The 15,943-nt window shown below is 43.6% G+C and overlaps 1 protein-coding gene across 2 annotated transcripts in view; it reads right to left on the bottom strand.

Moving 5' to 3' along the window:
• The window catches only part of LOC311128172 (ataxin-2-like protein), a 45,622-nt gene that overhangs the window by 16,821 nt on the left and 12,858 nt on the right, over positions 1 to 15,943 (bottom strand). For both annotated transcript variants that reach the window (XM_084160163.1, XM_084160164.1), the window contains exons 3-10: positions 15,039 to 15,095; positions 14,699 to 14,770; positions 9,787 to 9,940; positions 6,447 to 6,568; positions 2,637 to 2,728; positions 1,478 to 1,720; positions 545 to 960; positions 74 to 160 (exon numbers count right to left, since the gene is read on the bottom strand). In XM_084160163.1, coding sequence (XP_084016289.1) covers positions 74 to 160; positions 545 to 960; positions 1,478 to 1,720; positions 2,637 to 2,728; positions 6,447 to 6,568; positions 9,787 to 9,940; positions 14,699 to 14,770; positions 15,039 to 15,095 — 1,243 coding nt within the window. The remainder of the gene's footprint in view (positions 1 to 73; positions 161 to 544; positions 961 to 1,477; positions 1,721 to 2,636; positions 2,729 to 6,446; positions 6,569 to 9,786; positions 9,941 to 14,698; positions 14,771 to 15,038; positions 15,096 to 15,943) is intronic.

Raw genomic sequence — 15,943 nt, 5'->3', positions numbered from 1 at the left:
CTTGAGTTCTGGAGTGTGTCTTGAACAAGTGTGTAAACAAAGTGTGAGATAAAAGGCATAGTTGTATGTTAACCTGTGGACTGTGTGTGTGAGTTAGGTGTCCGGACCGGTCGGTTTGACTGGGCGGGTCTCTGTGATTTGGGGGACAACCTGGAAGACACTGGGGCAGGGAAAAGGAAGAGAGGAGGTTCAATTTCCCTACAATTAACTGACAATATATTATTGGAAGCTTCACCTATTACTTTTCAAGACTGCACACACAGTGCAAACTTAAGTTATAAGGCCCGAGGAGGACACAGCCCTTAGCCGTGGTACATTGGCCATATATCACAAACCCCTGAGGTGACTTATTGCTATTATAAACTGGTTACCAACGTAATTAGAGCAGCCAATCAGCATTCAGGGCTAGAACCCCCCAGTTTATAAAAACAAATAATTCATGACTGCCATGTATGCTTTCTGGTGTAACACATCCACGTAGGCACACAGACATCCCATTACAACACAGATAACTCCCCAAACACACAGCAATATTTTCACTCACCTCCGTTGACGGGCCTACCAGTGTCCGACAGCGAGTTGGAATGGGGGGTGGGGGGACTAGCTGAAGTGGGGGCGGCGTTGGCTGAGGCCAGACCCCCGGGGGAGGTAGGGGCGTAGGGGCTGGCGGTGCCAGGGCAGCCCTGGGGGTGGTGGGGGGAGTAACCTCTACCAGAGAGGGGGCTGCTGCACTCCGAGGAGGGGGGAGGGGGCTGGGGGCCGCCGGTGGCAAAGGGCAGGGGAGGTCTGGGGGAGGAAGAGGAGGGAATGGCAGAGCGGTAGCTCATGCGGTTGTGACCTTGGGGTCCGCCGCTTCCTCCTCCAGGGCCTCGCTCTGCCCGCCCGCGTTCTCCTCTCATGCTGCCCCCCGACACGCCCATCTCCCTCGCTCGCTGGGGTAACGAAATGTATTTGCCTTCCCTGAGAGAGTGAGAAACAGAAAGAGTGAAAGGGGGGGGGGGCGGGGTACCATGGGAACATGCCTAATACTGTATATCATGCTTTTCCCAATCTGACCATCCACTGCTGCCAAAGCACTAAGACTTCCAGCATGATCAGGGGATCAGTTTGAGCAAGGTGAGGCGCAGAATCACTAATCTTGATCACATAATGAGTAGTTAATTGGGATGCCAGTTGATTTGTAGAGCAGCGATTCTACTCAGTCCGACTGAAATGTGGTCCATCTCAAATACACAAATCACTTAGCAGTAGCCAATAGTGACACCCCCCCACACACTAGCCAAAGGCTATATCGCAATTCTCCACCCTTCTCTCCAAGTGTGCACTTTTTCACTCACCATTGTGTATTTAAAAACATTAAATAATTGGCTAGAAATAGTTAATTTCCACCATTGTTGAATCCATGAAGTGCACACTTCTGGAAAAGGGTGGTGAATTGTGACATAGCCAAAGAATACAGCCTGACCGGAGCACTCACCTGCTGACTATGCCGGGGCTGTCGCAGCCCTTCTCCCTGGGGCTCTCCCTCCCCCGCTCCCCCCCCCCCCGCTCGCCACCGCGCACCACAGCGCTGTACTTGTCCTCCTCGCTCTTGCCCTCCCCGTTCTCCAGCAAGACGCGGTGGCGGTACTGGGGGCTGGACTCGATCTCACTAGCCATGCGGGCGGCACGCGCCTCCCGCTGCCGGAAGCCCTCCGTGCTGTCCCTCTCCAGATGGACCCTGAAGGACAGGGAGGGAGACAGAGAGAGAAAAGAAGAGAGAGATTGTGAACATCAACACTATGCATAGATGCATACACTACCGTTCAAAGGTTTGGGGTCACTTAGAAATGTCCTTGTTTTTTAAAGAAAAGCAATTTTTTTGTGTAGACATTAATGTTGTAAATGGCTATTATAGCTGGAAACGGCTGATTTTTTAATGGAATATCTACATAGGCGTAGAGAGGCCCATTATCAGCAACCATCAGTCCTGTGTTCCAATAGCACGTTGTGTTTGCTAATCCAAGTTTATCATTTTAAAAGGCTAATTGATCATTAGAAAACCCTTTTGCAATTATGTTAGCACAGCTGAAAACTGTTGTGCTGATTAAAGAAGCAATAAAACTGGCCTTCTTGAGACTAGTTGAGTATCTGGAGCATAAGCAATTTTGGGTTTGATTACAGGCTCAAAATGGCCAGAAACAAATAACTTTTCCAGCTACAATAGCCATTTACAACATTAACAATGTCTACACTGTATTTCTGATCAATTTGATGTTATTTTAATGTACAAATAAATTGTTTTTCTTTCGAAAACAAGGACATTTCTAAGTGACCCCTAACTTTTGAACAAGTAGTGTACATACAAACAATCATGTATGAAGATCAGATCTGGGTTCAAATACTTTGTGATTGCTCAAGTGTGCCTGGAGTGCCAGATGGGAGAGATTTGCAGTTTTGGGACTTCTCTATTGGTTTATTAAGCCAGGCATGCTCAAACAGGCACAGATTAAGTATTTGAAATGATCTTTCAAGTATTTTAAACCCAGCTCTGATAGAGATTCAGGGGCATATTAATTTCAAAAGGTTGACTCTGTTTAGGCCTTGAAGACCTTGAAGGTTTATTGGTTTGTGTGTTGACATGGAGGTGGACTTACGTGTACATTGAGAGGCTGGAGTCGTAGGTAGACTCGACGCCGAAGTTCACCTTGTTGTAATGAAACATTTCGTTGGCATCCCAACCGTTGGACTGAGAGGGAGCGAGAAAACTTTGTGAGTAAGTTGCCAAAGCGTGTGGCGGTAAGAAGCTCCAGGTTGTGTGCATCAATGGAGCTCCTCGGAGGAGGAAGGGGAGGACCATCCTCCTCAGTAAATTTGATAAAACTACACTAAATATATTCATATTGCCAAATAATTATAACACACTGTTTTGCAATGAAGGTCTACAGTAGCCTCAACAGCACTCTCTGGGGTAGCACCATGGTGTAGCCGGAGGACAGCTAGTTTCCGTCCTCCTCTGGGTACACTGACTTCAATACAATACATAGGACGCTCATGGTTCTCACCCCCTTCAATAATTATGACAACTTCTGGAGGCTGTCCTCCAACCTATCAGAACTCTTGCAGCATGAACTTACATCTTGTCCATCTAATCAAAAGGATCAGAGAATTATGCATACAATGTGGTGAGTAGTTGACTCAAAGAGAAAGACAATAGTTGAACTGTTTTGAACAAATTAATTTCCTCAAAAATGAAGGAGGAGAGAGACCGAGAGAGAGCTAGCTATATTTCGTTTTATTTTTATAATTTTTTTCACTTGCTTAACTAGCGAAGGCAGCTAGCTAGTTTAGCCTACTCAAACAGAGAGGGATACTATGTAAACTAGCTGGCTATCCAACACTGGAACTCTTCCGAGTCAAGGTAAGCGTTTGGTTTTATTAACTTATTGCCACCAGAGCCCGCCGGTGTAACTGCTAAACTGCTTGCTGTACTGCATCATTGTAGCGGGTTTACTAACACGTTAGTTCTAGTAGCTATGTTGACAACGATGTAGGCAGTGTGTAGCGGTTATGGTATGAAGGTTTGGCTTGGAAAGGTTCTCTCGCCTGGTCACAGATAGCTGTTGTGCATTGAAATCCACAAGCGAAGGGAAAAGGTGAGAGGAGGAGAGCACGTAGATGCGAGAAGGAATTATACAACGAACAAAGTGATCATGCGGTTTGTATATGGCAGCTATGAAAGTGAACTGTGTTTGCGGGTGATCAGGGGTGTATTCATTCCGCCGATTCTGTTGAAAAACGTTTCTTAAACAGAACGAAACGGGGATAAACATAACTGAATTTGTCCAATAGAAACTCTCATTTGCAACTGTTGGACTAATGATTACACCCTAGATCAGCTAGATGCAGGCAAGAGTGTTCAAGGTAGGTGGGGGCGGTCCATCCTGTATAAACACGAACTCACTTCCTTGACAACTTCCTACACAATAACTCTGCTCTGCACCGCTAAGCACAAGAAGTATGAAAGCCCTGAAGTCTGGATCTCAGTAAATGCTGTACGGCCACTTCAGACCGCGCAGAGCCTTTCAGCCTACCTATTGTATTAAAAGCACATATTTTTCGGATTATTCACACACTCAGAATTCACTGCTTCAACTTCAGTAGCCTACCTCTCCTCTCCTAGTTGGGCGTGCGAGTTCATGGGCGGAGAATCACGTGGCAGTTAATTTCATATCAAGTTAACTTAAATATGATTACACTGTATCATCAAGAACTTCAAGGAGAGAGGTTCAATTGTTGTGAAGGCGTCAGGGCGCCCAAGAAAGTCCAGCAAGCGCCAGGACCGTCTCCTAAAGTTGATTCAGCTGCGAGATCGGGGCACCACCAGTGCAGAGCTTGCTCAGGAATGGCAGCAGGCAGGTGCGAGTGCATCTGCACGCACAGTGAGGCGAAGACTTTTGGAGGATGGCCTGGTGTCAAGAAGGGCAGCGAGGAAGCCACTTCTATCCAGGAAAAACATCAGATTGTTTGGGGCATCCGGAAAACACCTTGTCCGGAGAAGACAAGGTGAGCGCTACCATCAGTCCTGTGTCATGCCAACAGTAAAGCATCCTGAGACCATTCATGTGTGGGGTTGCTTCTCAGCCAAGGGAGTGGGCTCACTCACAATTTTGCCTAAGAACACAGACATGAATAAAGAATGGTACCAACACATCCTCCGAGAGCAACTTCTCCCAACCATCCAAGAACAGTTTGGTGACGAACAATGCCTTTTCCAGCATGATGGAGCATCTTGCCATAAGGCAAAAGTGATAACTAAGTGGCTCAGGGAACAAAACATTGACATTTTGGGTCCATGGCCAGGAAACTCCCCAGACCTTAATCCCATTGAGAACTTGTGGTCTATCCTCAAGAGGCAGGTGGACAAACAAAAACCCACAAATTCTGACAAACTCCAAGCATTGATTATGCAAGAATGGTGTGCCATCAGTCAGGATGTGGCCCAGAAGTTAATTGACAGCATGCCAGGGCGGATTGCAGAGGTCTTGAAAAAGAAGGGTCAACACTGCAAATATTGACTCTTTGCATAAACTTAATGTAATTGTCAATAAAAGCCTTTGACACTTATGGAATGCTTGTAATTATACTTCAGTATACCATAGTAACATCTGACAAAAATATCTCATAACACTGAAGCAGCGAACTTTGTGAAGACCGATACTTGTGTCATTCTCAAAACTTTTGACCACGACTGTAGTTTACTAAAGTGTCTGTAAATAAATATTGATAATGGAAAGAAGTGGAGGGCGCTCAACCAACGTGAGTCGAGGAGCAATTAGAAAATATAATCATTGAAAAGCGAGCGCTGCAACCTTTTCATTTTCAATAAGTATTGATTACCCATTTACTTGTCTCTGCCTGTAAATTGGCCTCCTAGAAGGTAGGCTATATTCTATACGCAAAATGTGTCGCTGTCATCATTCTTGCTGCTTCAAGTTCAGTAGCCATACGTGCGAGGTCCGGTGGGCGTGTGGTCTCAATTAAATAGAGTAGGCTTTAGCCTATGCATGGGCGGAGAAGCACGGGGCAGTTATCTTTCCAAGAAAATGTACTTCCTAAATATGATTAGGCTATAGTTTACCACATTGCCTAGAAATAAATATTGATCAACCATATTTCTCCGTCTTAAAATCTTCCCACTTCTAAAAGATAAGCTATAAAAATAGCTCAAGAGAAAGTGCAAGTCTCTCCAATCTAGCATATTGGCTGATATAGCCCAGTAATACAGATAGCCTAATATAAATGGGCCACGTGAGAATCTGATACTTTAACCTATCAAGTTATTTTTGTGCATTTGATATTGCCTACGGGGCGCAAAATTGCTGAGACCATGGCGGGCAAGTGAGCTACGTCACATACGCCTAAAATAATATTGCTGGTTTGGAACCAGTTCTTGCGGTAGCGGGTGGGAGTCGGACAGAAAGGCAGCAGGTGCGGGCGGGGTGCGGTATGAAAAGCTGCGGGTGTGGGCGGGAGCAGGATGACGAAAACAGTCCTGTGCAGACCTCTACAAGGCAGTATTGAATGTGTCACTGTCACCTTGCTTACTCAAATTTCTCTCTTGACCTGTGCACCTACGTTGTAAACTTTCATTCGTAGGTTGTAGCAACCTCATGATGTGTACAGTACAGGGAAAATGTGAGTATCATGTGGTAGCCTAAACCTATCAATGTTACATTGAGCTGGGTGAATGGAATATGAATGATAGTCATCCAATATGCTGTAATAGAAATAAGGCCTCGCGCATAAAACATGTAATCGTCCTCCCTCATCTTAAAAGGCACAGACCGCCACTGGTGTGTGTGTGTGTGTGTCAAAAAGAGTGATGATGTGTGTGATTGTCAGAGTGAATGAGCGAGTATGAGCGTTTGTGTGTGTGCATACATATAAGAGTGTGTTAGACTCACAGCATCGTTCTCCAGATCGAAGGCCTCTCCGTTGCTATCACCTCCCTCCCACCTCTGCAGCACCTTCTCTTTGTGTTCCCCATTGACACGGGTCGAGCTGATGGCCGTGTCTATGAATGTGTCTGCACATACAGGGTAGAAACACAACCATTATCCAAAAAGTAATGCGTTAGACAGAGAAGAGGTATTGATCTTTATACGACCCATAGACTGTCCCCACAACGTGTGTTTATCGTAAGCAGACAACACATTACATTCTTACACAATATAACTATGACCCCATGCAAATTACCTTGACTTCTTATTAGTTTAGCACTCAGTTGTGCATTAGGATCTCAACGTGGAATTCTGCCTTTAAGGAATAATCCACTCAAAATCCCCTTTTATATTTTTTATTGGTACATTGTTGATACAGTCCCAAAAGGTTTCGCATGACAGCAATCATGTTTTCAAGATATAGGACTTTCAAAAAGCAAATTGCAACTTGCCACATCATCATGATGACGATGCATTTTGCATCATATGATGCATTTTTACAATTAGCTTTCTGAAAGTCCTATATCTTGAAAACATATGATTGCTGACATGCAAAACATTTTGGGACTCTATAGCTAGGTTTCCATCCAATTGGTGACAGATTTATGTGAATATTCTAAAAGAAACAGAAGTTCAATGTGATACCATTGCATTTTCTACTGATGGTTTGGTCACAAAAACTATTGCGATAAATAGCATACTTGTCCAATTTGGTTTTGCCGCATGCTCTGTACATTTTAGTCATTTAGCAGACGCTCTTATCCAGAGCGACTTCCAGTTAAGTGAGTGCATACATTTTCATACTGGCCCCCGTGGGAAATGAACCCACAACCCTGGCGTTGCAAGCGCCATGCTCTACCAACTGAGCTACAGGGGACTGTAGCCAATAGTTCGCTGATAAAGTGGACAGGGTAGGTTATATGATGATATGGATAAAAGCAAGATCATTTTTATGTGATAATTGGCAGCAAAGCACCAATCATGTCACCAGCATCATTCAAATAATAGCCTACCCTCTATATTTATTTGCATGGCGCTCATCACCGTGCACTTAACCACACTAAGTTATGAAGTTATGAAATAAGTTATGAAGTGCATAATAACTTATTCTAAATGCCTATGCTTTTCCATGTCGTGGTGGTGGTAGTAGTAGTACAACGTAACATATCATTGCGTGACATACAGTGGGGAGAACAAGTATTTGATACACTGCCGATTTTGCAGGTTTTCCTACTTACAAAGCATGTAGAGGTCTGTAATATTTATCATAGGTACACTTCAACTGTGAGAGACGGAATCTAAAACAAAAATCCAGAAAATCACATTGTATGATTTTTAAGTAATTAATTTGCATTTTATTGCATGACATAAGTATTTGATCACCTACCAACCAGTAAGAATTCCGGCTCTCACAGACCTGTTAGTTTTTCTTTAAGAAGCCCTCCTGTTCTCCACTCATTACCTGTATTAACTGCACCTGTTTGAACTCGTTACCTGTATAAAAGACACCTGTCCACACACTCAAAGACTCCAACCTCTCCACAATGGCCAAGAGCAGAGAGCTGTGTAAGGACATCAGGGATAAAATTGTAGACCTGCACAAGGCTGGGATGGGCTACAGGACAATAGGCAAGCAGCTTGGTGAGAAGGCAACAACTGTTGGCGCAATTATTAGAAAATGGAAGAAGTTCAAGATGATGGTCAATCACCCTCGGTCTGGGGCTCCATGCAAGATCTCACCTCGTGGGGCATCAATGATCATGAGGAAGGTGAGGGATCAGCCCAGAACTGCACGGCAGGACCTGGTCAATGACCTGAAGAGAGCTGGGACCACAGTCTCAAAGAAAACCATTAGTAACACACTACGCCGTCATGGATTAAAATCCTGCGGCGCACGCAAGGTCCCCCTGCTCAAGACAGCGCATGTCCAGGCCCGTCTGAAGTTTGCCAATGACCATCTGGATGATCCAGAGGAGGAATGGGAGAAGGTCATGTGGTCTGATGAGACAAAAATAGAGCTTTTTGGTCTAAACTCCACTCGCCGTGTTTGGAGGAAGAAGAAGGGTGAGTACAACCCCAAGAACACCATCCCAACCGTGAAGCATGGAGGTGGAAACATCATTCTTTGGGGATGCTTTTCTGCAAAGGGGACAGGACGACTGCACCGTATTGAGGGGAGGATGGATGGGGCCATGTATCGCGAGATCTTGGCCAACAACCTCCTTCCCTCAGTAAGAGCATTGAAGATGGGTCGTGGCTGGGTCTTTCAGCATGACAATGACCTGAAACACACAGCCAGGGCAACTAAGGAGTGGCTCCGTAAGAAGCATCGCAAGGTCCTGGAGTGGCCTAGCCAGTCTCCAGACCTGAACCCAATAGAAAATCTTTGGAGGGAGCTGAAAGTCCGTATTGCCCAGCGACAGCCCCGAAACCTGAAGGATCTGGAGAAGGTCTGTATGGAGGAGTGGGCCAAAATCCCTGCTGCAGTGTGTGCAAACCTGGTCAAGACCTACAGGAAACGTATGATCTCTGTAATTGCAAACAAAGGTTTCTGTACCAAATATTAAGTTCTGCTTTTCTGATGTATCAAATACTTATGTCATGCAATAAAATGCAAATGAATTACTTAAAAATCATACAATGTGATTTTCTGGATTTTTGTTTTAGATTCCGTCTCTCACAGTTGAAGTGTACCTATGATAAAATGTACAGGCCTCTACATGCTTTGTAAGTAGGTAAACCTGCAAAATCGGCAGTGTATCAAATACTTGTTCTCCCCACTGTATTAAAAGCATGTCCACCGCAATTGTCGCATTATCTATTTCACCGGCAAAAAAATAATCCACTCGTCTAGCGTATTCTGATTTGTCGACATTAGGACATTTCACTGACAAATGTCCTGTTTCCATCAGGACTGTCATGACTTTTTATATGCGTCAGGAAATTCATCCAAATGAAATGGTTGGATGGAAACCTGGTTAATGTAACCATCGACAATGACCTACAAATGCATTAAACCACTCATCCCTTACCGGACAATGCAGACAATCTACACGTTGATCAACCACTAACCTATAACACAAACCTCCCTCTGTCCAACCCTCCCTATCTCACTTCTCCCTAGCTGTCGCAATTGCTTCAAAGTTCGTCCTTCTTCCTCTGCACTTGAGAAATGAAAACAATATGGTGTAAGATCATCATTAGGTTGGCTTTCACCTGGTCTGTTCTTACAGACCAGTGAAGATGAAGGAGAGGTGAGGGGATGACGGATTTTATACAATTGAGAAAAAGCACTCATCTGTACCTCTGGTGGCATAGTTTAGGTCCACGTCTCGGCAGGTCATGGTGACCACATCGTAGGGGCTGAAGATCATGGTGTCTGTGATCTGCTCCCTCCGGGGCTGGGCGGGCCACTCGTCTTCGCCTCGCTTGTGGACTGCGTCCACCGCCAGCTCACACTGCAGACAGAAGAACATTTAAGTCAGAGGGAAGTAGGATTGTCCCCGACACAAAAATTATCTTTAAATCGACCAAGAGTCGTCTGTTCTTTCGACTAATCGATTGGTTGACATTTTAAAACGTGTATTTTTCCATATATAGAAACACTCTGTGTTTAATTAAAAGACCTACACACAAAAAAAATATCTGTAGCTCAGCTGGTAGAGCACGGCGCTTGTAACGCCAAGGTAGTGGGTTCGATCCCCGGGACCACCCATACACAAAAAAATGTATGCACGCATGACTAAGTCGCTTTGGATAAAAGCGTCTGCTAAATGGCATATTATTATTATTGTTATTATTATACACTACCAGTCAAAGGTTAGGACACACCTACTCATTCAAGGGTTTTTCTTAATTTTTTTCCTATTTTAGAATAATAGTGAAGACATCAAAACTATGAAAAAACATATGGAATCATGTAGTAACCAAAAAAGTGTTAAACAAATCAAAAAAACATTTTATATTTGCGATTCTTCAAATAGCCACCCTTTGCCTTGATTACAGCTTTGGCATTCTCTCAACCAGCTTCATGAGGTAGTGCCTTCTTAAAAAGTTAACTTGTGGAATTTCTTTCCTTCTTAATTAATGCGTTTGAGCCAATCGGTTGTGTTGTGACAAGGTTGGGTGGGTATACAGAAGATAGCCGTATTTGGTAAAAGACCAAGTCCATATTATGGCAAGAACAGCTCAAATAAGGAAAGAGAAATGACAGTCCATCATTACTTTAAGACATGAAGGTCAGTCAATACGGACATTTTCAAGAACTTTGAAAGTTTCTTCAAGTGCAGTCGCAAAACCCATCAAGCGCTATGATGAAACTGGCTCTCACGAGGACCGCCACAGGAATGGAAGACCCAGTTACCTCTGCTGCAGAGGATAAATTCATTAGAGTTACCAGCCTCAGAAATTGCAGCCCAAATAAATGCTTCACAGAGTTCAAGTCACAGACGCATCTCAACATCAACTGTTCAGAGGAGACTGTGTGAAGCAGGCCTTCATAGTTGAATTGCTGCAAAGACACCACTACTAAAGGACACCAATAAGAAGAAGAGACCTGCTTGGGCCACGAAACCTGAGCAATGGACATTAGACCGGTGGAAATGTATCCTTTGGTCTGGAGTCCAAATTTGAGATTTTTTGTTCAAACCACTGTGTCTTTGTGAGATGCGGTGTGGGTGAACGGATGATCTCTCCATGTTTAGTTCCCACCGTAAAGCATGGAGGAGGTGGTGTTATGGTGCTTTGCTGGTGACACTGTCTGTGATTTATTTAGAATTCAAGGCACACTTGACACCAGAATGGCTACCACAGCATTCTGCAGCGATACACCATCCAATCTGGTTTGGGCTTAGTGGGACTATCATTTGTTTTTCAACAGGACAATGACCCAACACACCTCCAGGCTTTGTAAGGGCTATTTTACCAAGAAGGAGAGTGATGGAGTGCTGCATCAGATGACCTGGCCTCCACAATTCCCCGACCTCAACCCAATTGAGATGGTTTGGGATGAGTCGGACGGCAGAGTGAAGGAAAAGCAGCCAACAAGTGCTCAGCATATGTGGGAACTCCTTCAAGACTGTTGGAAAAGCATTCCTCATGAAGCTGGTTGAGAGAATGCCAAGAGTGTGCAAAGCTGTCATCAAGGCAAAGAGTGGCTATTTGAAGAATCTCAAATATAAAATATATTTTGATTTGTTTAACACTTTTTTGGTTACTATATGATTCCATATGTGTTATTTCATAGTTTTGATGTCTTCACTATTATTCTACAATGTAGAAAATAGTAAAAATAAAGAAAAACCCTTGAATGAGTAGGTGTCCAAACCTTTGAATGGTACTGTATATACACTACCGTTCAAAAGTTTGGGGTCACTTCGAAATGTCCTTGTTTGGACTGAGCAAGAGAACAAATACATTAGAGTGTTTAGTTTGAGAAACAGGCGCCTCACAGGTCCTCAACTGGCAGCTTCATTAAATAGTACCCGCAAAACACCAGTCTCAACGTCAACAGCGAAGAGGCGACTCCGGGATGCTGACCTTCTAGGCAGAGTTGCAAAGAAAAAGCCATATCTCAGACTGCCCAATAAAAAGAAAAGATTAAGATGGGCAGTCTGAGATATGGCTTTTTCTTTGCACAATGTAGATGTCCTAACAGACTTGCCAAAACTATAGTTTGTTAACAAGACATTTGTGGAGTGGTTGAAAAACAAGTTTTAATGACTCCAACCTAAGTGTATGTAAACTTCCGACTTCAACTGTATATAAATAAATAAATAAATGTGTTGGTCCCATGTTTCATGAGCTGAAATAACAGCTCCCAGGTCGCAATATGCAACAATTCAAAAGATTTGACTGATTTACAGTTCATAAGGAAATCAGTCAATTGACAATTAATTAGGCCCTAATCCAGGGTTCTTCAATTCCGGTCCTGGAGGGCCGAAACACTTCTGTTTTTTATTTCTACCTGGTTGTTAATTGCACTCACCTGATGTCCCAGGTCTGAATTAGCCCCTGATTAGAAGGAGAGGATGAAAAACAGAGGTGTTTCGGCCCCCCAGGACCGGAATTGAAGAACCCTGCCCTAATCTATGGATTTCACATGACTGGGAATACAGATATGAATCTGTTGGTCGCAGATACCTTAAAGAAAAAATGTAGGAGAATGGATCAGAAAACCAGTGAGTATCTTGGTGTGACCACCATTTGCCTCATGCAGCGCGACATCTCCTTCGCATAGAGTTGATCAGGCTGTTGATTGTGGCCTGTAGAATGTTGTCCCACTGCTCTTCAATGGCTGTGTGAAGTTGGTGGATATTGGCGGGAACTAGAACACACTGTCGTACACATCGATCCAGAGCAGCCCAAGTGAGTATGCAAACAATGGAAGAACTGGACATTTTCAGCTTCCAGGAATTGTGTACAGATCCTTGCGACATGGGGCCATGATGAAACAAGAGGTGATAGCGGCGGATGAATGGCACGACAATGGGCCTTCGTCACGGTATCTTTGTGCATTCAAATTCCCATCGATAAAATGTAATTGTGTTCGTTGCCCGAAGCTTATGCCTGCCCATACCATAACCCCACAATGGGGCACTCTGTTCACAACGTTGACATCAGCAAACCGCTCGCCCACACGACGCCTTACACGTGGTCTAAGGTTGTGAGGCCGGTTAGACGTACTGCCAAATTGTCTAAAACGACGTTGGAGGCGGCTTATGGTAGAAAAATGAACATTAAATTCTCTGGCAACAGCTCTGGTCGACATTCCTGCAGTCACCACCATGGCAATTGCACGCTCTCTCAAAACTTGAGACATCTGTGGCATTGTGCTGTGTGACAAAACTGCACATTTTAAAGTGGCCTTTTATTGTCCCCAGCACAAGGTGCACCTGTGTAATTATCATGCCATTTAATCAGCTTCTTGATATGCCACACCTGTCAGCTGGATGAATTATCTTGGCAAAGGGTGAATGCTCACTAACAGGGATGCAAAAACAATTGTGCACAGAATTTGAGATTAATAATATTTTTGTTTGTATGGAAATTGTCTGGGATATTGTGGGCCCTCAGAGTTTCCCGCGCTAGTGAGCTCAGGACAGACACAGCTGTAGTCTATTTGTGCAAGGGATAAGAAGTAATAAGGTATTTTATGAGATTTCCACTGGATAAGAGGATTTTTTTTATATATTTCCAGCTCTTTCCCTTTCGAGTGGTTATCGAAAAATATTGTTTTAATACATTGAGGAACCATTGTCATTCTCAAAGTATTCTAAAAACAGACTTCCTTGTTTTAAAAAAATATATAAAATAAGACTTCCTTTACTTGCTGTGTGACGTGAATAGAAAATTACTTTGAGAAGCTCCACAGCTCATTAGTGGTGGTGAGTTAAGACAATCAGAAATGCTATCAGACATCCACAAATGGGCACATTTATAGGCCTACATTTGCGCGCAGGCCAGGTAGCCTACCTCTATATTACTCAACATTGACAGGAGCGCTCCAAACAAAAGACAATGAATAAATTGACAAAACTCATAAATGGAATGAAATAAACCTAAACTTGTTTCTCACAAGTGTAGCATAGGTTATGAGCTCTGAAAATAACGTGTCCACTCTGACAATGAGAACGGTAAACGACTGTAATAATTATAATTTTAAACGCATTAACAGAAATTACCGTAACAAAACAAACATTGTAGATGAGAAATTATGGGAATTAACTGTAAATGTAGGCTACTACTGATGATACTGTATATGTAATGGGGAATTGATAGACACTAACAATCAAAGGGCAAACAATTTACACAGTGAAGTTATGAAAATACGAATGCACACGAAGTGGCGGGAAAGAGCCGTGCATCTTACCCACACTCCCCTTCTTCTTGGACCATGCCATCTACGCGGCCTCTGCAATGGATTAGTCCACTGAGACAGGCCCAAATAAGACAGGTGTCTCGTGTGTCATGAAAATGGTTATCTATAAATCTATTTGCGATTGCGACTGCTCTACTAAAATAATCTTGGTCGACCAACAGCCTATCTACCAAACAATTGATCAGTCGACTAAATGGGGTCAGCCCTAGAGGGAAGACAACCTTCTTTAGACCGCAAGGACTAGTAGAGACATCAGAGCCGCGAACACCAACCCTGGTCCCTGGTCAAGGAGAACTACAGGGTGTGGTTTGGATCTTTGAGGTTCTCATGTACTTACCCGTGAGCCGAGGGTCTTGAAGATGCCCTCGTACACATTGCCGTTCTTCACTCTTACATCACAGGTGGAGCCCTGTAAAGGAGGCAAAAAAGAGAGTGATGTGGAGAGAGGAATGAAGGCAGGAGAATAAGAGAAGAGGTAGGAGATAGTGTGTTAGATTTAAGAAAATACTATGATGAGCTATTTCAACAACATTATGGTTAGACGTGACAAGATGCTAAATGTCCGTGCAGACATAGCCCTGAAAATTGGCTGTAGACTCCATTGACACCAGAATTCTACAGCCATGTCTCAGGACTAAAACAGACAAAGAAACTGAGCAGTGGTAAAAATGACTCACCACCACAGCTGTGAGGAAATGTATCATTCTGGCATTGTTGTAGACGCCCTCAAACACCTAGGAAAGGGACCAGCACACACAGAGTCATTCACCTTGAAGGAGACTACAGCTATGTGCAGTATGGCCAATGATTCAGAAATCGACAACTATGTACACTAGCAGTCAAAAGTTTGTACACACCTACTCATTCAAGGTGTTCTTTATTTTTACTATTTTCTACATTGTAGAATAATAGTGAAGACATCAAAACTATGAAAAAACACATGGAATCATGTTAAACAAATGAAGATGTATTTTATATTTGAGATTATTCAAATAGCCACCCTTTGCCTTGATGACAGCTTTGCACACTATTGGCATTCTCTCAACCAGCTTCATGAGGTAGTCACCTGGAATGCATTTCAATTAACAGGTGTGCCTTCTTAAAGTTAATTTGTGGAATTTCTTTCATTCTTAATGCATCTGAGACAATCAATTTTGTTGTGACAAGGTAGGGGGGGGGGGGGGGGGGGGGGTATACAGAAGATAGCCCTATTTGGTAAAAGACCAAGTCCATATTATGGCAAAAACAGCTCAAATAAGCAAAGAGAAACGACAGTCCATCATTACTTTAAGACATAAAGGTCAGTCAATCCGGAAAATGTCAAGAACTTTGAAAGTTTCTTCAAGTGCAGTCGCAAAAACCATCAAGCGCTATGATGAAACTGGCTCTCATGAGGACCGCCACAGGAAAGGAAGACCCAGTGTTACCTCTGCTGCAGAGGATAAGTTCATTAGAGATACCAGCCTCAGAAATTTCAGCCCAAATAAATGCTTCAGAGTCCAAGTCACAGACACATCTCAACATCAACTGTTCAGAGGGGACTGTGTGAATCAGGCCTTCATGGTCGAATTGCATGCAAAGA

The sequence above is a fragment of the Coregonus lavaretus genome (genome assembly GCF_964263955.1).
Source record: "Coregonus lavaretus genome assembly, chromosome: 1".
NCBI lineage: Eukaryota > Metazoa > Chordata > Actinopteri > Salmoniformes > Salmonidae > Coregonus > Coregonus lavaretus.
This window is presented reverse-complemented; position numbering and strand designations above follow the sequence as displayed.